The sequence below is a fragment of the Helicoverpa armigera genome, chromosome 12 (genome assembly GCF_030705265.1).
Source record: "Helicoverpa armigera isolate CAAS_96S chromosome 12, ASM3070526v1, whole genome shotgun sequence".
Lineage (NCBI taxonomy): Eukaryota > Metazoa > Arthropoda > Insecta > Lepidoptera > Noctuidae > Helicoverpa > Helicoverpa armigera.
This window is the reverse complement of record NC_087131.1, coordinates 10649446-10673949: the sequence shown is the minus strand read 5'-3', so window position 1 is coordinate 10673949 and position 24504 is coordinate 10649446. Positions and strand designations below refer to the sequence as shown.

Below are 24504 nucleotides of genomic sequence, written 5' to 3'. Positions count from 1 at the left end.
AAATTGAACCTATAATTTAAAATTAATAAATAAAATTGAAATAAATTGCTATTAAAAAAAATATATAAAATTGGTATTCGATTATTTATAATAAATATCCGATTTAGGTATCGAATGCACACCGATGATTGAAAAAAAAAATAAAACTCTATTCCAAACTCTACTTGTCTGTGACTTTGATCTTGTAAATATTGTTCATTTTTATTGTGTATTTTATGTGCTGATTTTTTAGTTATTGAACATAAATAAGTGCACGAAATGTATTGCAATGGATTGAAAATGTTATAAATATGACGTTTGTGTTGTGTTTGAGAAAGTGATGCGATTATTTATTGGTAAGTTTTCACCAAATTTGAAATGCCTAACTTTTCGATAGACTTAAAAACACCGTAATTATTATATTTTTCTGAATTAACTGACCCCATTTGACCTTTGCACGTTGTTGTCAAATAAGTGAGCTCTAAAGTTATAGGTAAAATACTTCTAATCAGGCATTACGGACTTAGAATTCATGTGTTGAAAGTTAGTACAAATTTTTGACTTCCATGTCGCGATTCAAAATATCCCGCCGAATCAACGGTATAGTCATATGTCAAAATCTTGTCGAGCAGAGGGGTTAAATGTCTTTGAGCAGTTGGAACACATTCGGCTTTATGAATTTTTGCACAAGAATTTAAATAATTTTATTCCCGCGCTAAATCATAAAAAAATCTAACCTAAAATCTATGACATGAAGGTAAGGTTTGAAAAAAGAACAGTTCGGATGACATTCAATTCATAACAGTCCCATTAATTTTTATTTATTGGTTCGTTTATCAAAAATTCGCAGTGCGTACCAACATCACGTCAAACCAAAATCCAGTATTATTTTAAAGCGTCATTTTTGATTTACATCCATTCTTTGTTCGTTCCCTTATCTTTCCAATAAATGTGAATTATCGTCGACCACTGTTCAGGAAACGGACCATATATTTCAAAGAGATTGTCTAATTTAAAACTGTTCCTAGACTGTTAATTTTAAGCTCCACTTTGAGTTCATTTTTTAAAAGACAAAAGAGTTCCAAGTTTCCCTGGAAAATAAGTCTTGCGAGTTTGCAAATTTTACTTTTGCTTCTGACAGTTCCAAAAATGTCTAAAGAAGTTTTGGGAGCGCTCGTGTCTTTGAGCGATGAATTAAAAAAAGTTTTAATAACAGAACTTATTAATTTTCATTGTATAACTAGAAGAGTTTTTCTTTCGCTTTTATCTTATGGTTCATTAAATATTAACTTAAAAAAATAATGGATTTTAAGTGGAGATAATTACGAGAAAGCCTTAAATTGAAATAGAGCATCAAGTAAAGAGCAATGAATTTATCATAAGCTTAGTGGCTAACCCTTTTTACTAAAACACTTACTTGATACTTAACATCAATTAAGTAAGACATTATATTATAGGTAAATGCTTTTCTAAGTGCAATTAAAATTAAAATTCGATGCTAAAGAGACAAATTGGAACAAAATAATTATATATTTTATAACGAAATACAAAAAAATTAAGAAGTAATAAAAAAATATTCGAATCATCTGCGCATAACAATTAATTTAAAGCTACGTTTTTTTTTTAATACACACAGAATTTTTCCACAAAATGTTAAAAATCAAAATAGACTAGATAGATACCAATTACCTTAACTATGTAACTACGTACGTATAGTCATAATTGTAAACAATGAAAATATTATTATAAAACAATATGATCAGAAGCCAGCAGCACTTCCATTACTTCTTGGATCAAATGCTCCTTCCACATTTCCATCAGGGTGCCTAACTAAGGCCCCAGCTTGTCCAGTGTCCTCACTATAATCTGGCAACATAACAATGTCATGACCCTTCTCCTTTAAATAATTAATAGTCTCTGCTGAGAACCTACTTTCTAGCTTCAAAGTTGTCTGTGGATCCCCAGAAATTCTTCCATAAATCCATCTTGGGTCTGACACTGAACTCTGCAAGTCCAGTCCTTGGACGACGTATCTGTGGAAGATAGCTGCTTGTGTTTGTGGCTGGCCATCACCTCCTCTAGTCCCATATACCAAAACGCGACCATCCCGAAGTCGGGCTGCAGCAGGGTTCAATGTATGAAAAGGTTTCTTTCCAGGTTTAATACACAGCATATGATCCCTTTCCAAATTAAACGCTATACCCCTATTGTGCCACACAATACCAGTTTTAGGAAGTACTACATTGCTCCCAAATTGATGGTAAATGCTCTGAATAAAGGAGACTGAAAAGCCTTTGTTATCCATTGCTCCCATCCAAATTGTGTCGCCGGCCGCTTTACATGATACTGCACCGTGTGCTTGATCGAAATTAATGCCTTTGGCCATTTCGAACAAATTCTGGCTTGTCAACAAAGAGTTGGGATCAGTTTTCATATAAGCTGGATCAGTTATGTGTTGGTCCCTCATTTGAAAAGCCTTTTTAGTAGCTTCTACTGTAGCATGTATAAACTGTCCCTCATGTTGGCCATCGACACCTAACTTATCTAAGATACCCAGAATAGCCAGCGAAACTAAGCCCTGTGTCGGTGGCGGAACATTGAATATCTCTCCGTGACTATGCAATAATCGTAGAGGAACTTTCCTAACTGGGGCGTAGTTCGTAAGATCTGATTGTGTGATAGGCATCCCTAATGATGCCATGTCTTCGGCAATTAGTGTTGCCAATTCGCCTTTATAGAAACTGTTTAAACCATTTTTAGCTAATTGCTGTAGTGTTTTCGCCAGGCGCTTTTGGCAGAATTTTTCTCCAACTTTTGGAATTTTTCCATTACGTATGAAAACTTTTTCAAATTCCGTTGGTATATTACCTGAGGCTTGTATATTTTTTAAGCTTGTGTGTTGAGATTTTGTAACAGGAAATCCATTTTCTGCGTACATAATAGCATCGGCTAGCAACTTTTTCAGCGACATTTTTTGGTAACCACATTCAGAGATATATTTCAAAGCTTCTTCCCATCCACCAATAGTTCCTGCAACTGTGTTAGCTGCTTTTGGACCTTTATAGGGAATAGTTTTACAATCCTTGTAAAACTCTGGAGTGGCTAAAGAGCCAGCTGCTCCACAAGCTTCAATAACTATAGGTTCACCGGTTGGAGGTACGATGAGCCAGAAAGAATCGCCTCCAATGCTATTCATATGCGGATATACTACAGCTATGGTCGCAGCGGCTGATACCATTGCTTCGACTGCAGTTCCTCCTTCTCTGAGGATTGCTACGGCACTCTGTGTAGCTAAGTGGTGAGGAGTCACCACCATACAATTGGGCGCTATATTGCTCTCCATATTGATTGTTGCACACGATTAACTGAAACAAATAACAAAATTATACAGCATGTCATGACTCCTATAAAAGTGGAGGTATAAAAATTTATAATATAAAACGGGGCATCAAAAAGGCAACAAGGCCATCTCGAAAGATTATTTACATTGAACTACGAAAACACGTATATGATCTTAAAAGTGCTGTGAAAACAAAAAATCGGAGGCGTGGACGTCTATAATATAAATTTTAACGTCCAGATAGCTTCTAAGCCTGTCCCTCGTAAATAGCAACAGGGTTATGCCAAAATTACACCCTGAGGATACGAGATGCCGTAAAATGATGTCGATACCCTGATATAATACATTGTAATAAAGATTAGAATGACTGTAATAGATTGCTACGCGTGTATTAATATGCCTTTGGGGTGTAGTCATTTTTCGTGTCGGGATCTAGTAGAGCTTTCCATGTTTTCTATGTTTTCCGTAATTAGGGTTTTTTGTTGACTAGTGTATTTAGGTACTTAATAGTTTTTTTTTTATAATGCACTTAGATTTAAAGTTTATTCTTGTCAGGTAGTTAATACACATTATCCGCATTTGAGTACAGTCCCGTAGGTACCTATAGTTCTTAATATAACGCAGTGTTTATCAGTCTGCCTAGTAAAAAAATACAAATCCTCATTATAAAAAACCTACTACAAACTACCATAAAAACGTCCGAACTAGGTCATCCTCACATCAAAAGCGATAGTCAAGCTATAAACCATAGTAAACCCTTGACGATCTCGGAGCTGCGTAAAATATGTTTTAGAACCGCACCCGACCGACATATTGCCGGCCAACGAACCGGTACGATATTGAAAATGAAGTTTTTTGTATGCATTGGACGGTTTACGGCCGGTAGTGACGACAGAATAACGCGCCAGTGATGGGTTGGCTTCAACACTTATGTTACTGCTGTTGTCGACTTTTGTTTATTTTTGTTTACTCGTGTTGGCTACGATTTGGTCTTGTTGTTTGAGGGTTGAGCACCTCCTTTCTATTCCTCGATTTGTCTCAGGCCATGTTATGTACTTGTCTCTTTAAGAGCATAAAGATCGTCGAAGTCAAAAGGAGGCATCGCATCTAAGTATTTTTTAACATCTAGCTAGAAAATTATTGGAATCTCTTGCTTAACTTTATTAACGAATATTAAAACCGTAGGTACCAAAAATGTAGTTTTAGCCAACACACAGAAGAAAAACAAGAAAATTATATCATTTTAAAACAATTAACATTGCGAAATACAAAACTTCTACCAGGTAAACATAAATCAAAGGAGAATGAATTCTCAACAACTAAAATTAAGTATGTAAAACGAATTTCCATTTAAATTGTACACAGCGTTTGGTACCAAGATCTGCACTCCCGGTACAGAATAATGGAAACTCAACAAACTTCATATCTTTGTGGAAAGAAACTTTCGGTTCGAGACGTCTAAATTTGATTTATTTGCTTTATGAACCTCCTAGACTTCTAGTGTCTCTTTAGAGCTGCTTTTGGTGCTTGCTGGCTTTATGAATAAGGCCGAATAGTACATCGTCGACTTAGCAGTTGTTTTTTTTAAAAGAGCCGCTTACAATTAACTCTCATGTAAACCAAAGAAAATCAAGCAATTAGACACGATACTGAGCTACCCAATACTGAGCCTACAGCGTAGATGACCAGAACTAAAACTTATTATGTACCTATTTAAACATTTGCCAGATGTGGAAAATTCATTCACCCATAATTAAAAAAGCAGTGTTTTTTATTATTGCCTGCAAATTATTTATTTATTTGATGATAAAATAAAACTAAAATATTGACTTCTTTCATTGACACCACACAAATCAACCCTCTATAAAGTCCAGTGCCCACTGTACCGAACTATCATAGAATTGGAAAAATTACGTCACGTGTGCTTGCATGAATAGATACCGAAACCCGTAAAAACGCACTTTATTTACAAACAATGTACGAGTGTGAAAGAGACGTGAAATACTGTTTTATCAAGTAGTCAGGAAAGATGAGTGGAGATGCCATAATGCAGGCAGGTGCCTTCTTCTAGGTCAAATTCGTTAGGGGGGACAGGACCAAAAGGATCAGTTACGATCGAAATAACGAGGCCTTCAGGTTCTTTGAGACATCTGACAATAATTTTTGGTATTACAAAAAATGATCGGGTCCAAAGAAGGCGTACAAAGGTGAAGACAATAACGTTCCTCGTCCCCCGTACAGATGCATTTTTGCGCGGTACTAAGGAGATTTTGATTTTAGGGTAACTGGTTGAGCAGGTCAAATAGAGGCAGTCGCTCCTTGTAAAACTCTTTTACCCTGCTGTATCCGGTTGGACTTGAAGCTGACCTCAACATAGTTGGGAAAAAGGCTCGGAAGATGATGATGACTTAGGAGATTTTATGTCATAGCACCTCCTCTAGTCATTTTGAACTCCATGTGTTTTATATGCTGAGTCCTTCTCTAATCGGGCAGGAGCATACTGGTGTAAATATACAAGCGAATGATGTTACGCGTCAGTGGACACCAAGCTTGATTGTGTACGTTTTACGATCCACTAGTAGTAACATACCTAGTTACCTTTTGTTTATTTCGATAGAATTTTTGTTTTGTTATTGTTCTTCAATTTCATATTTTAAAATAGTGAGAAGAGAGTTTTATAGCAGAATTGTATAGAAAAACCATAAGCTTTTTCCAAGTAATAAAACTAAAAATTGGTTTAGCATTTTCTCAATAATCATTAAAAGGTACTTAAAGTTTGTGAGATTGCATATGAACTCATTTCATGATCGACAAAACCGATTTTGGAAATTATTTTTAAAGGAATGCGTTCCTTTCGTCCTCTAGGAAAGCGGATCAAACCCCGAAATACCTACAGCTTGTTTGAGTAGGTTATTATATTATATTTTGATACTTCGTTCAAATCAATTCACACGAAGCCCAAAGCTATCTATCTATTAATCAGTAACATAAAAGTTAACACAAAAACCTACGAAATAGTCAATGTCCAGATTATATCTCAATGAATGGCTTTAGTGCCTCGCAATTCTAACTGAGAGCAATCTGGGAGCCTCTAAAAGCAATCCAGTTTAAGTATAAATGGGACTGCTCCAACGAGGAACGTTCCTGACCGCCTGTTAGATTACTTTCCGAGATATCCTTATTTTCCGCACTGGGGATAGTGTTGAAATATTATGTTAACTGGCGACTACTTGCTTTAAATTCGAATGTTAAACGCTGGGTTATTTAAAAAGAGATTCCAGTGCTTTATTTATTTTAATCGAGGTACAATTTTATTTTTATTTAAAACGTTTTTAATTTATGGTAGGTGTCAACGATTGAAGGCGATGCACAATATAGACCATAGGCGTAACGGAGTCCATCAAGATCGGTAGGTACCTAAGTTACCTACATGGTAATGTTATAAACTTTTAATGCGGATATCAAAATCACTAAAATATCAGAAAAAAACATATTCTGACTGGGATGTATATAAAAAGAAGCAGGTAAGCTACAGCTCTAAAAAAAGAACATAAACAACACTGACAGCGCCACTAACAATATGACCTCCTTTCTCTCCAAGGAGTCCGTATACCGAGCATAGACTATAGCAGTTATGTCATAAAGGACTGAAAGCTTATTCGGAAAGTCCCCTTACAGCGTTTATTGAATATTATTATGGAAATTGAGTACAGGCAAGCCCATACTCATAGCGTTTGAGCCCCTACAGCTGAATGCACTTAGGCATCTATGCATCTATAAAATATTTAATGTCCTACACACAGTACTTTCCCGTGTACGGTAATAGAATTTCTGAAGACTCCCACTGCATAAAAATCTTTGTAAAATTGTTTTGTACTTTGTGTTTACTTGTTCGCAATGTATGGGGGCATGTAGATTTTGTTTGCTTGCAGTTCTTTGTTTCTGAGCAGAATTTTATTTTTAACTAGATGCAGTTATGGCATACAATTTTTAAGTTGAATATTTTAGGCATTAACAAAGCACCTATCAAGGACCAAAGCTAGGTATTTTCAGAGTATCTATCTACTTGAGTACTTCATAATTAAGCACCCTTTTAATTAATCTCTTATTACGCCTAATTTATTATTTTACAAACCCACTCAAAAGATTTCGGGACAGACAAGTTATTTCTGATTTGTTATGTCTAATACAGGATTTGATCTATTTTAAGTTGTTTTGGTTTTCTTATCTTATTAATATGTAGCGTAGGTATCTATCAAATGTGGCAATTGTACTTGGTCTACTGTGAAATTGTCATAAGCATCACTGTTTGAATTAAAATATAATACCTGCATAGATATAACTAACAAAGTTAAAGTTATCAAGTTTAAATAAATAAATTGACGATGTTACTGTAACAAGTTTCAGTGAGGTACTTTGTAAAGACGTTTCAAAACTAGAAACGTCTTTTTGATAAACAAAAACATATTTAAGACCATACAACATAGAAAATGAGGTTTGAAATCGATTGCAAGAATATTTTGCGGACACGAAGCGCAAATTATAGTGACGAGCATTTGTTTGCAGTCGCCACCGCAATAGCGAATTCACTAACGAACTTATTATTCGCAATTCGAATTGTAATCCGCAGCACTAGAGGCGGGACTACAATGTGGACTGGCAGGTAATGTTTCCGACGTTTGTTTAGCGGTCGTTTGTATAGACGAGCAACTTTAAGGTAGGATCGCGGCTACAAAAGGTTGACCTGTTTGATTGTTGAAAGTGTGATACAGAGTAGGTAATTAAATAAATTGAAAGATCAATTACCTAGTCAAAAAATTCAATACCTACGCCTCTATTACATAGATATGTAGACTTTATAAGTAAATTGAACCCTATGCTTGAACTTAACAATAAAGTAAGTACTTACCTACCTACTCATAACAAAACTACATAATGAAAGTCATCTCTTGTTGAACTGGTTTACAAAATTCTTAATTTTGAACAGTAGGTACCTTTCTCCGCAAATCTAGATACCTACGTATATCTACCTACCTAATATTTTTAAAATCAAAAATATTATTTCTTTTCGATAATCCCAGGTCCAAAGAAGAACTCGAGAAAAAAAAGTCCTGACAGACAGAAGAGCCACGATGTCACACGATAATATGATGATCGATCGCAAAATATAGGGTTCTTCTTCCATGTTAAACCTTGAGCCATAACAAAAGAATTATTGCAAAGTGGCCAGTCTACACCTGGCAACTAATGAGCAACAGTAAACATGCTGATAAGTAATACACGTGATTTTGTGCCCAATTTACGTCGGCCGGTTAGTAGGCATTCGGCTTGCGGCTTTTATTTAATTGCTAGTCTGTTTTACACTGACTGGTGTAGTCTAGTTTCGGTTATTAGTTCTCCAATAAGCTTGAGTGAATCTAGTTGCTATTGTTTCATTTCACATTATAGGTCACGTTTAGGGTATTTTTAAATTGAAATTGACTGCTTTTTATAATAGGTCTGTTATCTCAAGTGTCGATTTAAAAGATTAAGTATAGTTTATTCTACAGTACCTAGAATTTAAGTGCAAGGCAAAAACAAAATATCTAAACACTTCATCGACAAACCAATGATAACAATATTTCTTTACTAGCACTCGTAAAAATCAAAATAATTAATGTTGCTGGCCAGTGGCCACGTAGCGACATCTATGTGTAAGAACTAGATCTAGCAACAGCAAGAGTTACTGCACCACCAAGCTATTTATTATAAGGCGCACACGAACGTACGGTACCTACTCACCAGGTATTTCAAATATTTGATAATTCCATTATTAATGAATTATAGTAAGAATATAAATAACGTAATTTCTTTACGTAAGTAAGTACTTATTATGTGGGTACCAAATTAATAAAAACGGCAGATCAAACGGTACAGATGAATAAATACGAGATTTAACTATTTCGAAACGATAAAGGAAGTGATTTTTAATTCCCCACTGCTTAAATCCTAGCATTTATTCATATTTTACATATCTACCATTCTACCAATCACCTAGTTTCGTATTTAAACTTAACAAACTCTACGCTACTATCATTCCACACATCACTACAAAAACATGATCGACTGGACATCACTATTACGTCAAAATTTGCAAAAAAAACTTGGAGCTGTGCGGCCAAGTTGAAGAGTGCAAAATTGTTTTAGGTTAGCGAATAAACAAAAGACCTTTTAAATATTTTTGCATTATCACACAATCATAGCCGGGCGGCTGAGACGATCATGAGCACAGTGCGTGTTTAACAAAAATAGATTTTTGTACATTTTTATGTATCGTGACGTGTTATCAGGGCTAACGTAGTTTAAACAATTGTTGCCGAATTAAGCATTACAGTATTCTTTCGAAAAAACTGTGTTGTGACAGAAAAACACTGTAATGTTTAAATCTTTGTTGAGCTCTGTAATCAGTCAGGCCAGCTGTCAAGAGGTGGGTAAGTTTTTGATTATTTAAAAAAGGTTTAATTGAGTTAGTTAATTAGTGTATCGTTGTTGACAAGTGGGATGTTGTCAATGCGCTATATTTTTAAATGAATGCCCTTGATTTGTCCGCCCTTGAACTGCATTGGGACGTCACTATGCGTCTTTGCGACCTTCGCATGCCAAAAACACCTGATTAGTTTGTCTAAACAACGATCTAGATAGTCATTTGGATTTACTTTCCATATTCAAATTGACAAACCACTTCCAAGTTCAAACATCATTAGATAACCAACCTAACCTCTTCGACCTTTTGTGAGGAAATAAAAAATAAATATGATATTACACCATTTCATGCTGATAAAAACACATGTAGCTAAGTAGAAAAATGAAGAAAAAATATGAACAATTGTTTGTATTGTCTAAACGCACTCACCTGTAATTCATTAGATTGTAAAACTTTCAATTATATTTAATTGAAGTGAAAACATGTCAGTCTTGAATGAAGAAACTTGCCAGTGTAAGATAACAGCATGTGAAATATTCTATGTTACTTAAGTACACAAGATAATATTATTCTTATCAGTTACGTCAACTGGTGATGGCCAACCGTTCAGTTCAGTAGGATTCTTCACAACAAAATGTCAACTCGACGGGTAACTTATTTCTTTTAATTTATACTTGTGCACCCTCATTAAGGAATGAAACAGTAATTAGAAGCAGTTATCATAATAAATGTGCCTGTGAATAGTGATTTGTTAGTGATTACCATGTGTTTCTGTTGTTGAAAAATGTGTCTAATGTCATCGAAACATGGTTTGAAATAAGGTTTTTCATAATATTTTTCTTTTACACTTAATGGCCATTCATAAATTTTATGAGCAGTAATGAGAATATGCGGGATAATAAACAACCTCTTTGCAATCAACCGGCCATTGATTTCTTATTATCTATGAATATTAATTGATGCAAAATTACCTTATTGGTCCTGTGGATGTGTAAGTAGTCTATTTTAGTTTTGCTTGGTTTTTATCACTCACCAATGAGCTGGTGAAGCCTTGAAATATAAATACATCCTTCTATTTGTATTATGTAATAATGACAAAACCTGTTTTGTTAAGTTATCACCCAAACCGGTGTGTGTTAGATGTAAAATTAATGGCACATGACAATATTGGTGTGGTTCAAAATAGTTCTGCCGTCTATTATATATTATATATCAAATATACCTCAAGGTGTAGATACACAGCTGTGCTAACTGACATATATTTAGCTCCTTTTGTTTTATTTCTTTCTAATGGTAACATGTGAACATACCACAATTTCTTGTTCCTTAGTTCTATGGCACTAAAGTGATTTTTGGCCCTCATTCAGTATAGGTAGGTTCGCCTAATGAATTTGTGATGAAAGTGAACTCTTTCTTATGTTTCTTTTACAACTACTATACCCATGTGTGGATCAATCGCACAGGTACAGTTTCAAAAATCAAGTACAAAATATCTGGCATAGTAGAGTCAAAACTTATGTTAAATTCAGTAAAAGCAAAGCGATTCAAGTATCTCCTTTAGCTGTATAATATTTAAAATTTTGTTCTCCCTTGTGTTTATTCGCCAAATACAATATTAAGTCACCTTCCTTGACCTTACTGATTTCGTCAAAACCATCTATCATGGCTGAGCATTGTTTAAACAAAAATATATAAATTATCTACATAGTGTTCAGATATGTAATCATTGATGATATAATGTACTCCACTATCAAAATTTGTTACAATTTTTCCTTCATAGTATCAAATAGGTATATTATATATTATCAGTCAATAGCATTTTCTATCTTGAGTTTGATGTTATTTAAAATATGTATAAGAAAAATAAATTTGCAAAGATTTTTGCATCCAACCAGTTAAGAAATAATTTATTAAAATACTAGACTGAAATGTTTTTATATTCTATTAACAATCTTAATATTGTTTATGAGAAAAAAAAAATAAATTAAATACTTATTCATGTTATATTTGATTTTTCTTTGATAACCATAATGTAAAAGTTAAAGATACTGTAAGCTATGTAGTGGCAGTAATATGATGGCACATATTTACTAACAAAATTATGGCAAATGAATCTATCCAACTAGCAATTCTATCATAAAAAGAAAAAAAAAAATCATTTAAAACCAGAAACCAATTGTGGCTTAGTAACAAAATCTCAACAGTCAGTAAACCATTATTACCATGCCAACAATACGACATATTACATGGTGCTGCCATGCAATCAGTTAATTTTTAATTGGGTTTCATATAAAGATAAGAAGTCACGATCTTCTATAATTTTTAACTCCAGTAGTAGCGAGTTTCATTATGTAATTTTTACATAATATTTGTTGCATGTTCTACAGTCTATAGGATGCATATTATTTTACCTTGGCCTTGCAAATGCAACCTTGCTGTCTATGATCATTGCCAATGGTAACAAGAAAGTAGAGGAGTACTTCGCTTACCTACTTTCATATCGATAACACGCGATAACAGATATGAAACCGGAACTTTTACTTAATTAATTGGTTCCAGTTAGTGATTAAAAATAGAAATAGATATTTTGGTATTTTTAGTCATGTTGCTAAGAAGAGTTATTAATTTATCCTTAGATCTCCAACCTACGAGTCTTGTCAAAACCATGTCAATCATTCTAAGAAGCCTTGTCGAATATACCTACTTAAGCTATTTCTATCGATAACAAATGAATACACGTGAACGAGCCGCTAAGACTAGAAGCTTGCCAATAAACAAGAAAATCTATAGTTTCATGTAAAGGGAAGCCAAGCAATACGCAAATAAAGTCGCTTAAACTAATCGTTGTTTTCCTACAGTTAATGAAAATTCTATCTTCTCTCCTTTTAATAAGGTCGAGAGTAGTTTAACTTGGCTATATAACTGTGCTTCCTTATCAGATAACAACAAATTTTAGTAAGGGGCAATAAATATTGTTATTGAGACATAACGTTCAAAATCGCGTGGATACAATCAGTTTTTCATACGATCGTTGTCTATATGAATTGTGTGTATATTTTAATAGAAGTGCGTAACGGAATAATCATGTTGTTCTATAATAATGATAAAGGGATCTTTTATTGAATGGTGGAATGCGCAAAAAGGGAGTTTATTTGTTAGCCTTGAGAGAGTTCTTAAGGCTTGTTTAGTCGATTTTGTGAATCAAAAATAAATTAGAATAAAATATTCCTCATTTAAGTAAGACTCACAAGAATAGCTAGTACTAAGAAGAGGTAAATCAGCATTTCGGCCATTAAAAAAAATGATTTCTGGTTGGATATGTTTAATTCATAATACTAATTTATTCAAGCATTACTTAAACTTTAACATACTTTAATAGCTTACATAAAAACAATTTAACTGTGTGGCTAGAAAAATACAATAATCTAATTTTAATATTGGTATAAAAATAATTATTTAAATCAGTCTTTGAAATGATACCGTACAATGGTTTTACTTGAGTAACGCTCTGTCATCTATGCTACAAATACATTACATTCGTTAATTAAAAGCTACTTTAGACAATCTTAAAAAAATAGCACTAAAACTCGATTTAAATTAAAGTCTGCCACAAGGGAAAATAATCGGACCGATGCACTAATTCTTACACAAAATATCCTGTTTGATGACGTTGAAATAATCTGATAACCAGTCTTACATAGGGGTTGCCCAGTTAACTGAGTTGGGGAGGTCAGATAGGCAGTCGCTTCTTATAAAATACTGGCACTCAGCTGCATCCCATAAGACTGGTTAGAAGCCGACCCCAACATACTTGGAGAAGAGGCAGGCTGATGATGTTATATTTTTAGGCAAATAATTAAACTGTTTCGGATACAACACAAGAACAGCAGCATGGGACATCGAAAGGTTTCTTCTTGATTTGCCCAGTCTTATAGTCGTAAACCAGAAGACTGCGCTTGGATGTCGTGGTCTGGCACATAGACTTCATTTTGAAGGAACTCAGACCGATGTCTTGGAAGCATTCCTCACTCGATCCGGGCTTGATTTTTTCAGTCCTGTGGTATAAGAAAACAGTATAAGTATGCAAAATCAATAGCCTAATATTTGAGTTATAGGTTCAGGATTGATTTTCCCGCAGATTCACCCGCGTTCCGTGGGAGCTACGGCCCATATCGGGATAAAATATAACCTAGTTATATAGGCTATGTAATATAAGCTATATTTTATATGTCGAGAACACTGTAGCCTCCAACAGTGAAAGAACTTCCCAAATCAGTTCGGTAGTTTCGCAGTCATTAGTACAAACAAACACAAAGACGTTTCCTTATACATAAACGTGACTATGAATCTCAATCAAAAAGGATGATCCAGAAAAAAACTGTACTACTTACGCGCAAGTAACAATTTCGATCGGTTGGGTAAGCAGTTTGTGCTGGATGATATAATCGAAGTCGTTGGTCTCATTCGAGAGGCTGTATGTGTACATTGATTGGACCTGAAAAAAGACATTATTATTTTTAATTTTGATAATAAAGCAGTTCAGTGTCGTAGTACTTTACAAGGTGAATGTTATTAAACCAAGTCCTTTATCAGTAGGTCATGTTTTTTATATCATTATGTCACTATAGACCATTTGTATTTAAATTCAATATTGTTACAAGAACAATGTAGTAGGATAGTGAAGATATAATAAAATAGAACGTACCGTTTTTCTGTAAGGGCAGTTATGCCAGTCTTCTTCCGGTGATAATTCTTCCTTTGACACGGCAATTCCATTTCGATCTCCCATGCTCTGCTAAAAATTGAAAAATCTAGTTAGAATATCTCAATACATATTTTGTTATCTGATGAAGTAGTCAAATTCATTGTTCATATTATTGGGTTGGTATTGGGTTGCCTGGGTAACTGGGTTGAGAAGGTCAGGCAGGGCAGTCGCTTCTTGTAAAACACTGGTACTCAGCTACATCCGGTTAGACTGGAAGCCGACCCCAACATAGTTTGGGAAAAAGGCTCGGAGGATGAGGATGAAGGTATCTCAATAAAGCTATTCATTTATTGTGAACTAGCCGTTTTCCCGCTGTTTCACCCGCGTCCCGTGAGAAATGCTGCCCATACCCGAATAAAATATATTGGTTCAGTAGTTTCGCAGCCATACATAGAGTACAAACAAACAAAAAATGTTTCCTCTTCATTATATTAAGTACCTATAGATTAAATTATAACTTACTGCAATAAACTTGTCGGTTAGGAGGTGGGTAATGAACTTCTCCATTGCATCGTATCCTTCAGGCTTGATGGGACAAAAGCCCTTGCCTTTACATTCATCAGGAATCTTCAGCGGGATTGGCTCATCTATAAAAGAAAGAAAATATATCAGGCACTAGTTTTTTCTCAGGACTTATCAAAGCCAAAAGTAATTTCGATTAAAAATTGCTTGAAAAAAAGTAGTAATTAATGGAACGGGTTAAATAAAAAAATACTATACAGTATTTTTTTATCTATGCCAGCCTTTTCAAAAGATCTTTGAAAATAATACAGGGAGCAAGGAACAAAAATTGTAAAACAGAAAATTCCTCATCAAATAATAATTCTACTGGTCCACTAATTTCCTTATTTTCTTATTGATCTAATTAAGAGACACTTACGGTTTGGAGCAGCATAGCTGGACGCCACTAGCACGGCTAACTGTAAGAGAAAATAAAACACCATTTAATCATGATTTTCGATGGATTTTCAACCTTTCTTTCGACTGAATTTTTGACAATCAAAATGTAAATATCCTGTAGTAGATGGTCCAAAAAAAGTTTCGATAAAAGATCAAATATATTTACCGCAAATAAGTATTTGGAAGTCGCCATTGTAATCAGAACAATTTATTTGCAACTCAAAACTTTCTTTCACAGCACTAACAGCTATTTTTACTAATGTACAATTATTAATTAAATTAATAAATGTAATTATTGTTATGACTGCCTTTGGCAGTTCTAAATAACGAATGACAGTTCATGAGCCTAAGCGGCTTATATATGAATATTCCAGCATCATGTTTTCCTGTTCACGGGGAAAATTAATTCAATTTAATTCGCGTCCCTAGATGCGTGGCAGGATGAACGCATTATGCAAATACGTATCGTATATTCCCTGTAACGTCATTATAATTGTGACGGTAACAGTTACATGTATTACATGTTTTTTTATTATGTATTAATGAGGTAATAGTTTCTCAATACATCTATCATCTTGGTTTTGTTGGAACCCTTGACCATCTTTATCGAAGTACTTGTGTGAAAAATGTGTCGTTAGATCAATGTTTTGAAGTTTTTCGGCACGTCCAAAAGCGTCTAAATTGCTATCTTAAAAATTCTAACTAACGATGTTCATGATTCAACAAAATAATTTCAATCTGCTTTCCCCTATGGGTAGATCTTAAAAGTTATAATTTTAAATAAAAATAAAAAAGAACTCTTTACTTAGCGTAAAAGGAATATATGTCCTAGTTTAGTGATGTCATATACCCCCTTGTTTGGGATAGACAGGCGTCATCATTCTTTCATCATTGTTTTTATTGCAACAAACAAACAAACCGACCAAAAAGGCTATCAGTCCAATTGAAAGCATCATAACCGTCATGAGCTCAAGACTCTTGCATCATTGTCAGTGCGAATTGCAATCATGTGCATCAGCCCTTTTATAAATATTGTATGACGTAGGTAAGTCTCCAAGACATTAATATATTTTTTTCTTCTTATCATGTGCCATCTTCCCATAATGATTCCTGAATCCGTTGCTAAAACCTTTGGACACACTGCAGACTAAATAGTCGGCCGACAGCAGGCCCGATGGTTGGATTCTTTTTTCTCTGTCTGATACCAGTAAAATAGCTGATCGTAATTAAGTATGTGCGCACTCCCATATATGTATCTCCGTACTTATCAAACGCCCGATCAAACTGTCGGCCGACTTTTCTGCAGTAGTATTCTTAACCTATCGGAATCATATCGATTTAGATAAACATCGATAAATCAATCACAACACTTCGCTACTTCTTAGAACTTGTTTCGAAAGCCGTATGTCCCAGTGAGATTGGGAAAATGTCGGCCTTTGACACGTGCCATTTACTGTAAACAAACGTACATTAATATCTTTAATCAGTATTTTCTAATTGAGTCTTAAAGGCTATTTATATTTGATACATAATCGGAAAGTCTGCAATAAAGGATGAATTCTTGGCCTTAAGAAGTGAATTCGCTGAGTTGAAATCGTCGTTTCACAATCAATTCACAAAAATGATTGACGACCTTAATAATAAAGTTAACGGCATGGAATCTCGAATTGCACAGGCGGAGAAAGCTCAAGAACAAGTGGATTTGATGAGAACAAGACTGGAAAAATTAGAGGAAGACTATGACAATAAGGATCAATGGTCGCGTATGAGTAACGTGGAAATAAAAGGGGTCGAACAAACTAAAAACGAAAATTTAATTGATACTGTTCATAAGATCGGTATTAAAATTAATTATCCAATAAATAAAAGCCAAATTAATTTTGTGACCAGAGTACCAACAAGGGATCCAGAAAGTATCAAGCCTATCATAGTATGTTTCTCAAACCGATATATAAAGGAGGACTTTATAGCTGCGGCAAGATATGAGTTTAAGACCACTCCTCTAACGGCCGATCAACTACAATTAAAGGGAAAACATAGAATTTATATAAATGACCATCTGACAACTAGAAACAAGAATCTTCTCTCTAAAGTGAAAAAGGCAGCGAATGAAGCAAATTTCCGGTATGTGTGGGTGAAGCATGCAAAAATACATACTCGGAAAACAGATACATCGCCGGTCATAATAGTAAAATCGGAGAAAGACCTTGTAAAAATTGTATAAGTTATTTGTCGAATTCTTCTTTTCTTCTACCGATATTTCACGTAACCTTAGGTTTAATATTAATATGTACAACAACAGTATTAAATATTTTACTCTTAAAGTTTGAGCATTGCTATCCGGCGAGTGCATCGTATGTTTTCCAACTATTACTGTGTCGCGCAGTTGAGTTTCGTTGCAAATACTTAAAGTATTCGATAACTGCAATAATCTCATCCCAATGTAAATTTAACCATATGTTAGGCTTCATAAGGCATACTTTTGAATGTCTCAAATTTATATTTATGACGTTTTGTGAGTGTCCTTTTGCATCTATTCATCGGTCATTGGCTAATTGCCTTTTAGTGGTGTGTTGTTTTGTTCGCTGTGTTCTGCCGTGTCTTACTAAATATTTAAGTGGTACCCGCGCAAAATATATTTATTATAATAATTCGAATTTAAGTAAGTGGAAACTTGTGATTGTATTTACGTTTATTTATCTTAAGCTATGTTTTGTTGTATGCATTATTTATATTGTTATTGGTAATACTCACAATGTCTTTTCTTAATATTTATTACCAGAATGTGCGCGGACTACGTACGAAGACTAGTAATCTATATCGTAATATTTGTCTTAACGCCTATGATGTTGTCGTTTTTACGGAAACGTGGCTTGTGGATGATATCTTTAGTAGTGAACTTTTTGACGATCGATATCTTGTGTGGAGACGAGATCGTGATTATGGCCGTACTGCCCAGAAATGTGGCGGTGGAGTATTAATCGCGGTCAGAAAGGAATTCACAGTGATTGAGAGACCTGAGTGGCGAAGTTCTGCTGAAAATATTTGGGTAACCATTATTTTAAAAAAGTCTAGACCTTCGGTAAAATATAACCTACATCTATGTGCCCTTTATTTATGTAAGGAAAATCTGGGCAACTCCTATAACACACAGTTACTTAATTTTACTAATAACCTAAATAATCGCGTATTATATTAAATAATCCGTTAGATAAATATATTTTACTAGGTGATTTTAATTTCGGTAACTCTGTTGAATGGTCTGATACTTCTCACAGTGGTGAATTGAGTCCTTGTAATATAACATGTCAGTATGTTAAGGACTTTTTCGACACTTTATGTACTTATAGTTTAGCCCAGTACAACAGTGTGCGTAATATAAATAATAGACTTTTAGATCTTATCTTTAGTAATGACATCGTAACTGTAAATAAATGCATAAATCCACTTGCGTTACCTATAGGGGGGAAAAAAGGGGGATCGGTCAAATGTAGAGGATTTCCGCCCTATATCTAAAATATGTCTATTTTCTAAAATTCTGGAAAGAATAATATATAAACAAGTTTATGAAGCAGTGAGATGTAATTTCGGTGAAGAACAACATGGTTTCCTGAGAAACCGTTCTACAACTTCGAATCTCATACTCTCCCATGAATTTGTATCTGAAGGCATGGACCATGGTGCGCAAGTGGATGTTATATATACAGATTATTCTAAATGTTTTGACCGAATAAATCATTCAGTGCTCCTGGATAAATTATTGTCGATAGGTATTCATGGTGACCTTTACCGATGGTTTTCGTCATATATTGAGAATCGCACACAGGCGGTAGTATTGAAAGGGTACGTATCTGGCTGGAATTATGTTCCTTCTGGTGTACCTCAAGGCTCAATCTTAGGACCTCTGTTATTTACATTGTTTATCTCTGACATAAAAAAGTGTTTCGAACATAGTTACATTCTACTTTACGCAGATGATATGAAGATACACAAAGTTATTAAAAATATATCAGATGCTAAGCTACTTCAAAACGATTTAACGAGGTTCGAAGAATATTGTGTACTTAACAAACTCCAGCTAAACGTTGCCAAATGTCTTCAAATCACGTACTCCCGACAAAAAACTACTATTAACTTTGAATATAAAATAAATGATGAAATACTCAAAAAAGTCACTACAATTAAAGATCTAGGGGTAAAAATGGACTGTAAGCTTTTGTTTGATCAACACATTGATTACATTGTTAATCGAGCATCCAAGGCGTTAGGATTTGTTATAAGAGTTTCAGCGGATTTTCGTTCCTTAAAAACTATAAAAATTCTTTATTGCGCTTTCGTACGTAGTCACTTGGAATACGCGTCACAAGTCTGGAACCCTCAGTATGAAATATATAAGTCTCGTATTGAAGCTGTTCAGAGGAAATTACCTAGATACTTGGATTACAAGGCACGGCAATATTCCGATGATTACAACCACCGTTGCAAAAGATATCACTTTCTACCGTTACACTACAGACGTGATATTAATGACATTTCATTTTTCATTAATATAGCCAATGGGTCGATCGATTGTCCTGAACTATTATCCAAGTTACACTTGCGTACTAACCTTCTAGGGCTCAGGCGTAGGCCACTTATGCAGATTGCTTCTGTTTCTACTAACTATAGAAAAAATAGCTTTCTCTTGCGTGCAGCACATGCATTCAATAATATGCCAGAAGACTTGGATGTAGATCTCTTTTGCACAAAAGCTCTCACAGTGAAACGTTTATTAGCGAATATTTTTTTTAAAGATTGACTCGCGTCTATAAATGTTGATCTTTAATATCCTTAATGCGTTGCCAAAAACTATACCTACATAATTATATATACTTTAATGTTACAAAAAAAATTGTATCACTTAATTGTTAATGTTTACTCTTTTTTTTTCCAAAACTGTTGTTATATGAGGTCTACGATAGTTATAAGTACTATATTATGTCTTTTATTGGCGGAAGCTTGTTGTTAGCAAATTAGAAATATAGTAAGTTATTAAAATTGTCATTAGTCTGTAAGCTTTCCTAAGAATAAATAAATAAATAAATAAATAAAATTTACATATGGTATCGGATTACGCGATAACTGTATCGTGTGGGTCAAAGCATTGTTTCAAGTAGGTAAAATATTGGTATTCAGTTACAGTTAGTTATAGGGAAAGAAGATTCCTATATGTGCATATAGTAGAGGAATGTAGTGCAGTGAAACCAAGCCCACACTTCGTTAAAAAATCCTGCATAACATCTTGATCCGATCTTAGACGAAATTGGATTGTTATTTCGAAAACTGTCTAATGTATTTGTTAATACTTCATCTGTCAGTGATCTTTAAAAAATGCAAGCATACAATTGAGACCCCCGTCCTTCTCGGGAAGTCAGATAAAACATTTGCTTGCGTAGATTCTTGTTACCGGTATACGTATCTGGACGTTCGTAATTGGATATATCCGTCGAAGAGCAACTTCGTCATAATTTCTCGTAAATAAATACCGGTTTATATGCAATAAATTGCAATATAATTTATTTAACACGTAATGTTGCATTATTGAAGATGACCATACCTGTGCAGTTTCAGTTTTTTTTGTTGTAATTCCGTAAAAATTGCGTCACTTGAGAAATGAGATGAAACATGATAAAATGACATAATTATACTGGTATTTTAAATAAATCAGACGTCATATTCATTTATTTGCTCATGAAATAGATATTATTGTTTATTATTTATTTATTATTTTATTAAAAATAAAATACATATAGGTAGTATATGTTACCCGGGAAGAGATTTCCAACTGTGAAAGATTTTTTCAAATCTGTTCAGTAGTTTCGGAGCCTTTAAGGTACAAACAAAACAATATTTCCTCGTTATTATAGCATAGGGCAGGCTTGCAACAACAGTTTCCCTACCAGGCTTCGGTTAAATGACCTACATTTGGCCATAATGTATTTATTGTTCTCGTATCAAATGTTTACAACAATAAGGGACTAAAGAAAAATATAAATTAATCGCATAAAAATATAGGTATTTATTTATCTTTTTTTCTTTTAGCCTTTAAGTATTTAAACTTTATCCGCTTCTTTTTTAACGTGACATGTTTACATTTGTAATTTCTATACACATATATGTAGGTACTACGTACGTACTAGCGTTGTTAGTAGGTAGGTACTTTCACAATATTAACCACAATTATATTAATTTCCCTAATGAATATATCCTAATTCAATAATTCAGCGCCGATAAATTCTTATTTTTTATTTATATTAATTGTAAAAGCAGGATCTTTAATCAATGTATAAAATGTAATGTGTCTCTTATTTTCACTATCGGAAAGCTACGACAAACAATTCATATCAAAGTAAAGTAGGTCAAGAGCGTTTTCACAATTTGCAATTATTGTCAACCGATTGTGTTACACCGTACGAGCACAAAATACATAGTACGAGCCTGTCCAGATAAAGCGTTTTACGCGCGAGCCCACTCGCGCGTATCAATTTCTATTGCGTCCAGAATCTACGTTTTACGCGCGTAAAACGCTTTATTGGACAGAAAAAAATCTACTATTTCTTCCCAGTTCCTACGCTTAATGGTTCTATTCGAATAATCTAATGATTCCATATCCCATATAGCTACCCTTTTCTCAATTTCGTCAATAAAAAGTTCCGTGTCAAAGTTTTCACGCTCCATTTTTAACCGAATACGCGCGTAGTACTGGACGCTGCAATGGCGCTGGAGTATCTCGACTCGCGCGGCGCACGCGCGTAAAACGAGCGAGTCGAGAGTCCCGCTCATTGCAAGCGTTTTACGCGCGTGTGAGGTAACGCGCGAGAGTATCTGGACGGAATGTATGTAGCTCTAGTATCTCGAGTACGCGCGATAGCCTACGCGCGAGTGGACACGCGCGTAAATCGCGCTTTCTGGACAGGCTCTACGCGCGTCATTTCATATCTTCAGTCGTTCACGCGTTTCCATTTTTCATAAAGGAACTTCAAATTGTACCTGCACCCGAAGATTTGCAACCTAGAAAATAAATATTTAAACGATAAATTTTTTTACTTACATCATATTATGGACACACTATCTCAGTCTCTTTGGTATAAGTCCGTATTGAATTTAGACACCAACTAACTATCAAGTAGGAATTTCCTAGTGGGGAAAAACCCGCCAGTACCTAACGTGTAACCTAAGGGATAATTTCAGAACATACGTATTCTAGATAATTTAAGACGTCTTAGGCGAACGAGATGATTGATGCTCGTACTTTAAGTGTCCTTTCCTCGAGACAAAAAAAAGGCTGATGATGCATACTTGTTATGTCAATATTCCACTAAGAAGTGTCACTCGTCGGCGCGAGTCCAAACGTTGCAATTTCGCAGGCATTTTATAAATGTTCGTAGGCAATTGTTTACTGTTTGCTAGATCGAGTACACCAGAAGAAACATTGGCATGCGTCACAGTGCTTTTGCACTCCCCTAATTTTTCTAATACAATTTTTGTTCACAGGGGGCTGGTTATCTTAAACGGGCGGACACAGATCGCCTCCATGAGATATTCCTGAAATACGCCACCGTCGAGAAAAACGGTGAAAGGCACATCACCAGTGAAGACTTTGTACGGAAGTTTTTAGGACTATTCGAAGAAGGTTAGTATGCGTACTCTAATATTTTTGAGCTATATTTCAATTAGGGATTTCGTAGATACGGATCTTGCAGAATGGGTTGTCATGGCTTACTAAAACTTAAATAACTTCCCCTTTGTCCGAAGTCTTGCGAAAAATATGTACTGCGGTTTCGGCAAGCTTTGGACTTCCTCTTCTTGCATAAGCGTTGTTTATAGGACATTACTAGTTTCAAGTAAAATGGGGTCTTCAGAAATATGAGCACTGTAATTATCCTCAGTGGAATCAAGAGTATAATAAACGCAATTTCTTAAGTGAAGGACAATAGACTGAATGATGTATTGAAGACTTAATCGGAGTTTTTTTATTGCAAGAACTTAGAAAAAGTCCCCTGTACGCAAGATTAGACATACTAGGGTATATGATAGGGATTTCCAAGCACTGGGAACTAGGGAAAAACATTGTGGCAGTCATTGAACCTGCTCAGCCCTTATTTAGATGAAACCAGAATAATGAGCGCAGTGGCTTTGGAAAAGTGCAGTTCATTAATTTAAGAGATACTTATTTACTGAAGATAAGACTGCAATTTTTATTTTAACATACAACAATATATTGAGACAATTTGAGACAAACCATCCTGTCTTAAAGAATTAAGATAAACCATAATATTGGTTATATATAGTAGTAAGATTATTTTTATATATTACCAAAATATGTACATCATACGATAATTTATCTTTAATTCATTCGATAAGTATACTATTGGTAGATACGTATTATGATTATGCTTGAAATACCTTGAGACCGTGGTAAAAAAAATACCGCGAATAAAAATTTTATTCTAAAAGTTACCTCGTATAATCATAAATAGTAAGAAAAATAATATGATTGCTTTATCGACCACGATATCTGAATTATGACGTAACTTCATGCGTGGACGCATCGTGTACGATGAATGATTAATGTGATTTAAATTAGCTACTATTATTCAATATTAATCCCATTACTTTCGAATTATAGTAGACTTATCAAGCAGATTAAACACAAAAAAGATTTTTGATGTATTTTTATGAATCACTCATTTCAATTGCATAATTAAAATGATAACTGTAACTGGGCTATAAACAGTCTAAAGTTGGAAACCTTGCCAAAACTTATTTGGTTCGAGATTTATTTATGAATTTGATCTCAGTATTTGCGCTTTTTATAAAGAACTCCGGTACTCGGCTGCTTCTGCTGGAAGCCGACTTCAACAATTTTTTTTATTATTTTAAAATATTTATGTTCTTTTCCTTTTTTTATTTTGCGACTTTTTTCCTACTGCGGGCAGAGGCCTCCCCATCTCTCGATATTTTAAGTGTTCCCACCAATCACTCCGTTTCTTCCGAGTCTACCCCGTCTGCAGTAGC

The 24504-nt window shown here is 34.5% G+C and overlaps 3 protein-coding genes across 6 annotated transcripts in view; 1 reads left to right on the top strand and 2 right to left on the bottom strand.

The window, feature by feature from the left end:
* Positions 1 to 764: 764 nt before the first annotated feature.
* Positions 765 to 10352, bottom strand: LOC110374346 (oxamate amidohydrolase proenzyme). The gene is made up of 2 exons (XM_021332018.3): positions 10212 to 10352; positions 765 to 3344 (listed from the first exon to the last, which is right to left on the bottom strand). Exon 2 carries the CDS (start codon positions 3320 to 3322, stop codon positions 1739 to 1741), a length of 1584 nt encoding a protein of 527 aa, XP_021187693.3. The 5' UTR covers positions 3323 to 3344; positions 10212 to 10352; the 3' UTR covers positions 765 to 1738.
* Positions 9479 to 24504, top strand: part of LOC110374345 (calcium-binding mitochondrial carrier protein Aralar1) — a 28678-nt gene continuing 13652 nt past the window's right edge. The window contains exons 1-2 of one of the 3 annotated variants that reach the window (XM_064037324.1): positions 9479 to 9785; positions 22981 to 23119. In XM_064037324.1, the coding sequence (XP_063893394.1) occupies positions 9735 to 9785; positions 22981 to 23119 (190 nt within the window). In that variant the 5' untranslated portion in view covers positions 9479 to 9734. Of the gene's footprint in view, positions 9790 to 10363; positions 10432 to 22980; positions 23120 to 24504 lie in introns of those variants that run through there. The other 2 variants (XM_064037326.1, XM_064037325.1) reach the window with 2 other exon arrangements.
* LOC110374347 (uncharacterized) lies at positions 13097 to 15769 on the bottom strand. Of its 2 annotated transcripts, none has more exons than XM_021332021.3 (6): positions 15614 to 15769; positions 15428 to 15467; positions 15010 to 15134; positions 14488 to 14574; positions 14174 to 14277; positions 13097 to 13837 (listed from the first exon to the last, which is right to left on the bottom strand). In XM_021332021.3, exons 1-6 carry the CDS (start codon positions 15638 to 15640, stop codon positions 13639 to 13641), a joined length of 582 nt encoding a protein of 193 aa, XP_021187696.3. In that variant the 5' UTR covers positions 15641 to 15769; the 3' UTR covers positions 13097 to 13638. The 2 variants fall into 2 exon arrangements, with proteins under 2 accessions (XP_021187696.3, XP_021187694.3); XM_021332019.3 differs by having other exon boundaries at positions 13101 to 13837; positions 14488 to 14577; positions 15614 to 15768.